This window comes from Curcuma longa, chromosome 20 (assembly GCF_044706935.1).
Source record: "Curcuma longa cultivar G26 ecotype Majalengka, Jawa Barat chromosome 20, ITB_CL_G26_1.1, whole genome shotgun sequence".
In the NCBI taxonomy this organism is placed as follows: domain Eukaryota; kingdom Viridiplantae; phylum Streptophyta; class Magnoliopsida; order Zingiberales; family Zingiberaceae; genus Curcuma; species Curcuma longa.
This window is the reverse complement of record NC_133880.1, coordinates 10,643,944-10,656,068: the sequence shown is the minus strand read 5'-3', so window position 1 is coordinate 10,656,068 and position 12,125 is coordinate 10,643,944. Positions and strand designations below refer to the sequence as shown.

Here is a 12,125-nt window from a genome sequence, read left to right as displayed (position 1 = left end):
AATTAATCAAGAATAATTAATTAATTATTAGATTAAATTAAGAGATGGATTAATTGGTTAATTAATTGATTAATTAATAAGTTCGAGTTAAGTAGAAGGTTGATCAATTAAGGGATACTTAAATTGGATTAAAGTGTGATATTGATTAATGATTAATTGAGTTATTATTTAATTTGATGTGTAATTGAATTACAAATCCGATTGGTTAATAATGATTAATAATAGATTAATTAACAAATGATTTGATAAGAGATTTATTAATGTTGATTAAATTAAAAATCAATTGATAGATGGATTAATAAATTAACATAGGATTAATCCATAGGTTGATAAATCGATTTGATTTTGATTACTTGGGTTAGCTTAATAGTTAGATTGGCTTCTTATCCTGTACTATAGGTTTCGAGATCGAAGCAGACCCTCAGACTTGAAGACGATTAAGACGATGTACAATTAAGGTGGGTAGTTCTTCTTTAACCTCTTTAGATCTTTAATCTTATTGCATGATTTTCTTTCATTTATGTTGATTAGGTAGTATTTACTTGTTTACCTTGACCTCTATTTGCTTCTTGAGTTTGATACTTGCTTGCTCTTATTTTAGTCCATATTGATAACTATGAAGTCTCATTATTTTTCATACTTGAATTGTTTATTACCAGACCATAGAGTAATTACAGACTTATGCTTATGCATTTATAGTTATATACTTAGATATGCTACCACTGTAGAATATTCTACTATACCCCTTATTTGTTATTTAGGCTTGTGCCTATAAACTAGTGAAATCATACTGTAGTGTAGGGTATTCTACTATACCCTTATTTGTTACTCGTTACATTATCTGTGTATCTTGATTGCACACAAGATAGATCATGATAGCATGGTTCACTCGCAGTCAGTGCTATATTTGCATACCTTAGTTACTGCTTTACTTATTTACTTGTTATATTTCTCTATATATAGATTGCCCACTAGATCGGATAGTGATAGTGTGAGTTTGTCCATAGTTTGTAGCTAGATAGCTACACGTCTTGTCTGTCAACTAGACCAGATAGAGGTAGCTGAGGTTGTCCACAGATAGTGACATTCATATGCTCTAAACCAGTTTCAAACAAAAATAAGCATTTTGAGAACAGATAATGACACAGAATATTTCAATCAATCTGTATAAACTTTTTTAGACAAAAAGGCATCTTGCATCAATCAACTTGCCCTGATACTCCAGAACAAAATGGAGTTTCTGAAAGAAAAAATAGGCACTTACTTGAAGTTGCTAGGGCCATAATGTTTTACATGAATATTCCAAAATACTTGTGAGGAGATGCAATTTTAACAACAACTTATTTGATTAATAGGATGCCTACTAGAGTTTTAAAATACATCACTCCGCTGCAATGTCTGAAAAAGTACTTCCCTGAATCTCGTATCAATTCAGATTTACCTCTAAAAATATTTGGCTGCACCGCTTATGTACACATACCTAAGAGATCACGGTCAAAATTAGATCCTAGGGCAGAAAAATGTGTTTTTTGGGCTATGCTGCAAATCGCAAAGGCTACAAATTCTTTAATCCTCTCAAAAAACGTTTCTTTGTAACAATGGATGCCACTTTCATGGAAACCAAACCATATTTTACCAAAAATTTGATTCAGGGGGAGAATCTAAGGGAACCAAATTTTTGGGAAATAACTAAAACTCTTCCAAATTTGGTTATTGACCAGCCTCCAAAACCTCAAAATGAATTTCAAAATGAAAATAATGGGGAGTCCGAACCCACAATTGTCAACCATGAAATTGGTCTATCGGAAAAGGAAATACTTCGAATGGAAAAAAATCGAAATATCCTTGAACCTTTGGTTTATTCTAGGAGAAATGTCCTTGGAAGAAGTAGAGATGAATTAACCATTCCAGCACAAGCCTCATTGGAAGCCCCGAGCAAAGGAACTGTGGATACTCCAGGTACCTCTCTTTTTCCTAACTCACATAAAAACTTCACTTTACCTATTATTCCTGAGCCTTCTAGTCCAACCTCAATTGCCCCACAAGAAAATGACCTTGACCTTCCCATTGCCCTTCGAAAAGGTACCCGAACCTGTACCAAACATCACATTGCCAGATACATAACCCATGACCATTTATCCGAAACACATAAGGCATTTACTATTAATATTTCAAAACTTGTTGTACCTAGAAACATTCAGGAAGCACTGGAGGACAAGGATTGGAGATTAGCAGTGTTTGAAAAAATGAATGCCTTAAAGAAAAATGGTACTTGGGAAATTGTTGAAGCACCTAAAGATCAAAAGATAGTAGGGTGCAGATGGCTCTTCACTATAAAGAGTAAACCAGATGGGAGTGTAGAGAGATATAAGGAGAGGCTTGTAGCAAAGGGCTTTACGCAGACATATGGAATAGATTACCAGGAAACATTTGCTCCTGTCGCAAAAATTAACTCAATTTTAGTTCTTCTGTCACTTGCGGTCAATCTCAAATGGCCTTTGTATCAGCTGGATGTTAAAAATGTCTTCCTAAATGGAGATCTAGATGAAGTACTTATTGAGTCCCCCTCCGGGTTTTGAAAGAAAGTTCGAAATCAGAAAGGTGTGTAAACTGAAGAAGGCCTTGTATGGTCTGAAGCAGTCCCCAAGGGCATGGTTTGAACGCTTTGGCAAGGCTGTGAAGCGACTTGGTTATGTTCAAAGTCAAGCTGATCACACCATGTTTTACAAACACTCAAAGGAAGGTAAAACAGCTGTGCTGATTGTGTACGTTGATGATATCATCCTAACAGGGAGTGACTACAAGGAACTTGAAGAACTTAAAGGAAAGCTTGCAAAAGAATTCGAAATCAAGGACTTGGGAGTGTTAAAATACTTTCTTGGAATGGAGTTCGCAAGATCCAAGGAAGGTATATTTGTCAACCAACGAAAATATGTCCTTGACTTGCTGACCGAAACTGGTATGCTAGGATGCAAGCCGACTGAGACGCCTATGGAGCCTTACGTCAAACTGCAACCAGCAGCGGCAGAATCAGTAAAGGAAAGGGAGCGCTATCAAAGACTTGTCGGGAGACTGATTTATCTATCACACACTCGACCTGATATAGCATTTCCGGTAAGTGTAGTTAGCCAATTCATGCACTTGCCTGGGTCTGAACATTTCGATGCTGTGTATCGGATCCTAAGGTATCTAAAGAGAACACCCGGTAAAGGCCTTCTGTTTAAAACCCGGGGACATCTGCAAGTTGAAGCCTACACTGATGCAGACTGGGCAGGAAGTCTAACTGATAGAAGGTCTACTTCGGAATATTGCTCGTTTGTGGGTGGTAATTTGGTCACTTGGCGTAGCAAGAAACAAAATGTGGTAGCTCGAAATAGCGCAGAGGCTGAGTTTAGAGCCTTAGCTCACGGGATATGTGAAGTTTTGTGGATCAAGAGACTATTATTGGAATTGAAGATATCAGAGTCGGCGCCAATAAAGATGCACTGTGACAACAGAGCAGCAATTTCAATTGCACACAATCCAGTACTTCATGATCGCACAAAGCACGTGGAAGTCGACAAGCACTTCATCAAAGAAAAAATATACAATCGTGTGATTAGTGTGGACTATATCCCTACCATTGAACAAGTAGCTGATCTACTTACAAAGGGGCTACACAAGAGACAATTTGAATGTTTTGTAAGCAAGCTGGGTATGGAAGATATCTTTAAACCAGCTTGAGGGAGAGTGTTGAGAATACAGATTATTTAGGAAAGCTCTGAGGTGTAAATTATGCAAATATGTACCAGCTAGCTATCTTGATTATTCTTAGCAAGTCTTGGTTATTCTTAGCAAGTTTTGTTATAGGATGATTTATGTCTATCTTTTCTATGATTTCTTCGCTCTAAATAAGTGATTCTAATCCTGATATTGGGCTGTAATTATGCTGTAAATTATTATAAATACAGTCTTAATAGAAGAGAATATTATTCTCTTAAGTCATTTCTTTCAAGTGGTAATTTATTTTTTTCCTTCATTTCTCCTATACTTTCTTATTCCACCATCAAAATTCTTTATTTGGTGGTGCACGACCCATTGACTCACTGAGTGCACTTTTTGTTAATATTTTTAATTTTAATATCATTTTATCCCATATTATATTCCAGTCGTCTTATATTTCTCATAATATTTGTTCTCCTACCATCTCCTAAATATGTTTATCAATGAAATGTATTGAGAAAATTATTTTATTCTCCTTGTCTATTCTCAATCTTCTCCTATTATGCAAAACTCTTTTTTGATTTTTAACACACATAGGCATGTTAAAGATCAACTGATTTGGGGCTAAGATAAAAAAAATAGTGTCATTCCGTCATTAATTTAAAAGTTGAATATGGATAAATAATATGACTTGCATATACACATTGGTTATAGTTGAGGGAAACTAATTAAATGAAAGCCTTGCTCATGTTTCTCTTATTCTCTATCTCATACTATTATGACTCCTGTTTTTGGTCAGCAAGCTATACTAACTTTAAATCTGGCTTTACAGGGAAGAAAACTAGAAGGCTGCAAAGAGCTAATTAAAACTAGAAGAACGACTCCATTGACCTCGGAGATATTCTCGCCAGGAACCAAGCTGATGTTGTTCACAGCTTATCACTGATGCATTGTGGTCCATGTTGATCGATGCAAGCGATCCAATACTACAAGGTAGATAGATTTCTTCATCTGGCCAATCTACCAAATCTGACATTGAATCTTCCTGGCTGCATATCCATTTCTCAATGTCATTTTCTCCTTGTAAAAGGCTGCATATCTGTCAAGGTCGAAAAAGCCAAATGTTGTCATCAATATTTCAATCGTCAGCATTTAGGAATCAAGTTTCTTATTCACTTGCCTTGTCAATTGTAGGTCGTAATAGAGGTATCCTTGCTATGCAAAGAGATGCAGCTAAGATCATTCTTCTCATCTGTTCTTTATCATAATTGGTGCCAAGTTTGGGATCCAGTAGATCCATCAAATTTCCATTCTCAATAACTTGTGTCGCCTAGAATCATTTTAAACTGGTTAGATATCTAACTGAGGTACACATAAATGAAGCATCTCTCCTTGAAATGTTTCAACTGATATAGCCATTTAGACCTTACCATTCAATTGACATAAAATAGCAACGTTTACTTAGTTAATAGGAGTGACAGATAAATAATGGATTGAAGTTAGAGACTTTACTAACCCACATCACCAAACTTTCTTGACCTTTAGGATTATCGTCATTGATGGGCATTCTTCCCGTTAATAATTCCAGTAGAACAACACCAAAAGCATAGACATCAATCTTATTGCTAGTTTTTCCATACATGAAATATTCAGGTGCAAGGTATCTGAGTAAAATGTCCATATGTACATGATCAATGTATCAACCTGATTGATAATATATTAGGTTGAATTCAAACTTACCCGAAAGTTCCAGCGATGTCATTTTGTGCGAGGTAATTTGATGTTTTATGAGCCCAGATAGCTAAGCCAAAATCCGATAACTATTGTGACAGATATTATCAGATCTAGTATTTGAACCAACAGTTAAGATTATGGAAACTACCTGAGGTTCCAATTTGTCATCAAGAAGAATGTTTGAAGATTTCACATCTCTGTGGATTACTGTTTGAGGCCTATGATGAAGATAGTTGAGAGCCTCAGCAATCCCCATTGCCACTTTGGTTCTTGCATCCCAAGGTAGTGGTTGTTCAACATTTTTTCCTGTATTATATTTGATACACATTAGAAGAGGAAGTTATCCCACGAGACAAAAAATTTTGCAAATTCAAAGTAAAAAATGATGATTTTTTTTTTGACAAATATGAAACAACATTGACAGGCGTGGTTGCTCTTCATAAGTTATTCTCTAGTGCAAATTTATTGTATTTGCAATAAGAGTGAACTATCAAAAAAACATGACTTTTGAAGAATGACTTACCATGTAAAATTTCCTCCAAACTTCCATTAACAAAATATTTGAATATGGAAATAAGATTGTTCTTCTGTACGCAAATGCCTATTAATGAGACTACATGTTGGTGATCTAGCGTAGTAACTATATCAACCTCCTGAAGGAAATCCCTTGATGAATCTGTGGACAGTTGTAATAACTTTATAGCGACCTCTTTCCCACTCCCAAGCTTGCCTCTGTATACTAGGCCAGTTCCACCTTTGCCTATCAAATTTTCTGTTGAGAATTGAAATCTTCTTTAGGATCAACATTAATCTCATGGTAGCTAGAAGAGAACATTTTGCATAGGGATGTACACGGTTTAGAAAATGAACCTGAAGAGAACTGATTAGTTGAACTCAGGAGTTCCTCATAATGAAACCATTTGCAGCTTGAGTTATTCTTGTTAAGGATTGCCATCAATTCCTTGGTAAGCTGAAACAGTGGTTGGACTGACGAGAAATTCCTATCAGGTAAAGCCATGGCCCATTGGACGACTGACAATCTTCGAGCACCATCGGCCTTTTTCTCAGCAATGTTTTCTTGCACTGCTTTTCGCAGTAGAGGCCAACCTATCACAGGCTGTGGCAACTGTCTCACGAATACTGTGATGGAAGTTTGAGTACCTGCTCTTATTTCCTCACGGATATGATTTTTGGCATTTGAGATCTCCTCATCTTCATCATTTTTGAATCCATAATTCAATGATTTCGGAGATTCTTTAACAGCCTCTTTTTCAGCATTCGGTATGGCTATTCTCTGCTGCGTTCTAAGACTTTTATATAGAATATTACGGAGACGTCGGGGGGTTGTTCCTCCTAACATAACAAAATAAACCAATCTAAGGGATACATTTTTTTATTCAAGCACCGTGATGGTGCAGTTCCTTCTTAAAAGAAAAAACATTAGAAGAACTAACTTGCAGATGTTTTTTCGAGAGTAGCTTTCTTTTCAAAGATGACTTGTCCATCTCGAACTGTTATTACGGAAATGGTAGGAGGTAGCTTCTTGGCACAATACTTGGCAACTAAGGCAGAACCCCTGAAACAAGTTGTAGCAGATTATTCGATGCAATGGACTAATGAGAGCAGTTCTCTACCAAAGTCACAGAATTAGGTATCGGAGAAGCCGTTACCCCGTTGAGGTATGCGTGTGTGCTCCAACGACTATGTCCGTGGCAGCACAAAGTTTGGCCTCATCCACTATGGCTTTCCGAATTGACTTACCCCGAACAACCCGACCAACAAGGGAAACCTAAGGACAATATATACATGAAGATTGACAATACTTTCATCTTATTTGTTTAGAACTTAAATAAAGATTGCTCACTTTCTTAAGATTGCAGACCCCTTCATATGCTACCAGAAAGTCTCGTAGCATGATGGTGGTGATGGTGTTTTTCATATCTGAGAGCAATTCTCTTAATCAGCAATATAAAATCACTGAAAAACTGAAGGCTGAATCAGAAACAGAAGGGGGGAAAAAAAAGACACCATATTATGTGTGTATATTTATAACGAGGAAGAACGATAAGTGGATGCTAAAAACTGACCGGAATCTCTGCAGACATTCACCGCGACAATGCTGTCGCCTCGTTTGGTAACTCTGTTGATTGCCCACTCAAGTAATTCCTTGCCACTGGCATCCATCTGAAGACCCACCATCACACACCTTGCCTCTCCCTTCTCAACAGAGCTTCCCACCAACATAGCCATTCTCCGTAGCTCTGTCACTATTTTCCACAGATACTATTGTCCCCTTGAAGAATGAATCAAATTGAAGAGAAGTCACCAGTCAAAACCATTATCAATGTACTCCTCCATGCAGCAAGTGTTGATCTAACCGAGTGCATAGTGGATGGAACCAGTGATTGAAGAAAAGGAGGAGATAGGGAAAGGATCGAACTGCCTGTCTAAATGTCGCTTCTTTTGTCGCATTCCGAGGAAGGCGCTGAATGGATCTGCTCTGCCGTCACTGAGGTGAAGCCTCCCAACCACTCCAATTTCTCTGAATAAAGAAAGCACAGCGGCTGCTGAGCCGGTGGCTGGATGAAGACGATCGAAGTTGGACGTCAATTTTCGTAGATAGAAGATGGAATTGGGAAAGATACAGAAGAAGAAGAAGAAGGCGGCATTGGAGAACAACCGAAGGAAAGATGATTAGTGATAAGTTTAGGTTGGGACTCGTCGAGGAGGATACCCATCCTCTAACAGGCTGAAAAGAGAGGACGACGCAACCATCTCGATGAGAATAGCGTGCAGAGTCTTTCGCGGAAACCCGGTATAACCGGTCACCCATCCCGACCGACATAACAGCCATGTATGAGGACGCAAGCAACAGCCGGTGGCGAACCAACGGTTAGATTAATTGGCCGTTGGATGTTGTTCATCAGTTATTATTAGGTTGGAAATATAACAAACGAAGTAACTTGGACCATTGCTCCAAGATGAGTCATCCATAATTATCTTGACATAATTAAGATTATAAAAATAAAATATAATAATGTTATTTAGTTTAATCCTAGGTAATAAGATAAAATTTTGTTTGTTTGAAAGTTTTAATATATTATTTATTTTAACATTTACTATATTACTCTCTAATTCAATTATAATTATTTTTTACAACTAAATTAATTTAATATTTAATTATTTTTAAAATTAAATTACATTATTAATTATAGTATTAATAATATAATATATATATATTATAATTAAATTATTTGTAGAACTTAATTATAATATAAGAAATTTACCTATGTATTTCAACTTGGAATGCATACCACTATACAATAGAAACAGAGGGAGGAGGCAAAGGCATTAAACATTGAAAATCAATTCAAATATTAAATACAAGCACACATGATTTAATAGTGTAGTGGAAGCTTCTCATTTTGAAACCGCGAATCAACTAAACTATAGATATTGTCCAATTTGTCCTTATCCAAACTTAAACAATTACAGAGAATCTATAGGCAGGATAAAATTATCCATTTAGATTTAATTAGTTTGAATGAATAAGATTTATATATATATATATAGTGAATTTGTTGGAGTCTGATTGATTCAACTAGATGAGAGAAACTGCAAGCCAATGATGTCTGAAATCTGAGTGCGATCGAAATAAATGAAATAAAATACAATAAAATCTAGCAATATTCATAGATATAGCGATTAGCTAAGAGATTTGGAGTTGTTGGTAGTTGGCGTGGCTCACTGGCTTCCTCCTCTGTTAGTTCTTCGATCTCGAAGGAATTGGAAGCGGTGGAGGAAGAAGAAGAGAATGGAGAAGAAGCAGAAGCAGAGGAAGAGGAAGAAGCGATGGCCGCAAGCAAATCCAGGAAGGCGCCGACTATGAAGCCGTGCATCTTCCCATCGTTCATGCTCAGGTACCAGGCCAGCAGTTCCTCCAGCCGCTCCCAGTCGCCGACGTCGAGCCCCTGCGCCGCCACCACTTCCTCCATCAACCACCGGAAGTCGCTGTACGGGTTCCGTGACTCCACCGCTACCGCCACGCTATCCTCGAAAGGCGGTTCCTTTTCTTCTTCCACTACCGCCGCTGTCGCCGCTGCCGCCGTCGCCGTCACTGTCACCGTCGCTGCGGCCTTCACCTCCTCCACGATCGTTCGCTAGGGTTTCGCTCGCGCGATCGGGGACGGGAGTCGGGTTTCACTCGCGGAGGGTTTCACCGTAGGTTTGAAGAGTAATTTTGTAAAGAAAATTACCTTAACCCCGAAATCAAGAAAAACCTAAGTTTTCTTTGGTTTTCCAATTCCGGATTGGATGTCCTCTTTTGCTGACGTATGCTGACGTGTCAGACATGAAGCATTATTTGGGAATTGCCGATTACCTAAATCAAACAAAGTTTTAGTTGATAACTTTGGATGGATAACCAAGGTAATCACAGATGACTCCCAACCAAACACACCTTTAAAATTATGTAATTCTCAACACATTTAGCTTTTAGAATTTCAAGAGCGCACTTTATTTTGGTTATACCCTTCTATCAACAGTTGATCTCATTCTTTATTTTTTTAAGCATTCGAACCATGTAATATCCGAGCCATTCAAAAATCACATTGACCTCCATACTTACCTTACCTCTTCCTATTTTATACACAACTATTCCCTCACAAAACACAGTAAGATTTAAACAAAGTAAAAATAATGGTTGAAGACTAAACCCTAAAAGAAGACTAGTTGTTCTCCAAAGAAGATTAATCAAGATTTCAGTATAGCAACTCATACATTTTCTCATGATTCTTTCAAGATTTTTTCATGCATATATTATACTTTATTTATTTGTAATATCAATCTATACTATGTAAAGATGAATTATTTATATCGAGTATAATATATATTTATTTAGAAAATATTATTTTAGATTTTTTTTATCATTCATTATTGTGTAGTTGAGATTTTTAGAAAGACCAATTGAGGTTTTTATTGTAAATATAATCATTCGAATGTAAATGATTAATTTTCTGATATGAGATATTATATGGTGAGCAAAATATATATATATATATATATATATATATATATATATATATATATATATATATATATATATATATATATATATATATATATATATATATATATATAGGTCCAAGTTTCTCCAATGTATTAGTAGTAGATTTTTATTTTAGTTTTTCTACACTTACTACTTAGTGTTGAACTTTCAAACTTAGGAAATGTACAACAGTTCTAACCAGTAATATGATGTTGTTGAACATTATATTCCAATACCAAGCACCACTGTAATGTTGAACTTTCTATTGTGGTGCTCTATTGTGGTGCTGGAATATAAATTCCAACACTATATTGATGTCTTTCAAAATTCAAAATCAAGATTGCATTGATGATTTTAATTCAATGCCATATAGATACTGAACTATTATACCGCCACAATAATTTATTCCTTGATACTAATTTTTTAAATTCAGTATCATCTTTGATACAACCCAGTACCATGTTGTTATAGGATCGTTGAGAGCGCTATAGGGGAGGGTGAATAACATTTTCGTATCATTTTCGAATTTTGTAAAGTACTCGTAAATCCTTGTGATCAGAGACGTATAGAATGCAGTAGAAAAAGAAAAAGCACAAGGACAGAGCACACAAATATTTACTTGGTTTGCAACCACAGGCTGCTACTCCAAGGCCCAAGATCAAATGATCATTTCTGACGATCAATCAACTAAATAACTCTCCTCTTACGAAAGGGAGTTAACGATTACAAAAATATAGGATTGGTAATAATGATACCGACCTAATAAAATTAAGCACAAAATATAAAATTACCAACAGAGTGAAGATCTCGAGTTCTGGTGTAACTCTTCGACGTTACAAAGATGTTCCTAGTTGATGCTTTGTGTGCAGACGATCGTTGCTTGTCTGTCGAATGATGCTTCAAGGGGTCACCCTCGAGGCTCTTTTATTAGGGTATCCGAGCACTTGGAAGCCTTTCCAGGTGCCTCCACACTGTCCGTCTATTCATCATCGGCGTTGCTGGCTCGACATTTTGAGGCGCCTGTATCCCTTTCTGCGTGCCTCTATGCTGACGTGGAAGTTTCAGATAAACCTTGACTCCGCAACGCCTTATCCAGATCTGAGGCACTTGAAACCACTACGGGCGGTTGGAAGCTGAGGTGTCCCGACCACTGGGACTCTGCCGCCTCACTACTTCGTTGGCCCCATTCCGTTGACGTCTAGTCGCCTAACCCATCCAAGCAGGCGCCTCGCCTAGATCCAGATAAAGGCGCCCAAAACATAAAGTTTTAGCCCCTCCTTTTCTGCATTACAAGTTAGCACAAAAGCAAAATATAACAGGAAAGTAAAATAGTTTTGACTGTTTTGATCTTGACTTCGGATTTCTAGTGAATTCTGGGTCAGACCCCACTCCACTCGGGAGAATTTACTTATTGTCAACCAAGTCTTCCAGACTTGTTGGACTTATGCTTAGTCTTGATCCTCGACCCCAGGATTTCCACTATTAGATATCTGATCCATCTGATCTGCATAGACTTCCACTGCTAGACATCTGGTCCACCTGACCTGCCTAAACTTTCACCTGGTGCACTTGATCTACTAAGTCTTCTTGCTTGTCTAGTCCTTCTGATCAGGACTTCCCACCTAACCCTCCAAGTTAGGTC

At 37.1% G+C, this 12,125-nt stretch overlaps 1 protein-coding gene across 1 annotated transcript; it reads right to left on the bottom strand.

Annotated features, from left to right (window-relative positions):
- Window positions 1–4,501: 4,501 nt before the first annotated feature.
- Window positions 4,502–7,686, bottom strand: LOC141813842 (protein kinase STUNTED-like). Its single transcript, XM_074701832.1, has 11 exons — window positions 7,524–7,686; window positions 7,301–7,377; window positions 7,107–7,225; window positions 6,891–7,012; window positions 6,307–6,789; window positions 5,960–6,208; window positions 5,585–5,742; window positions 5,443–5,522; window positions 5,219–5,366; window positions 4,883–5,032; window positions 4,502–4,801 (listed from the first exon to the last, which is right to left on the bottom strand). Exons 1-11 carry the CDS (start codon window positions 7,684–7,686, stop codon window positions 4,562–4,564), a joined length of 1,989 nt encoding a protein of 662 aa, XP_074557933.1. The 3' UTR covers window positions 4,502–4,561.
- Window positions 7,687–12,125: the final 4,439 nt, after the last annotated feature.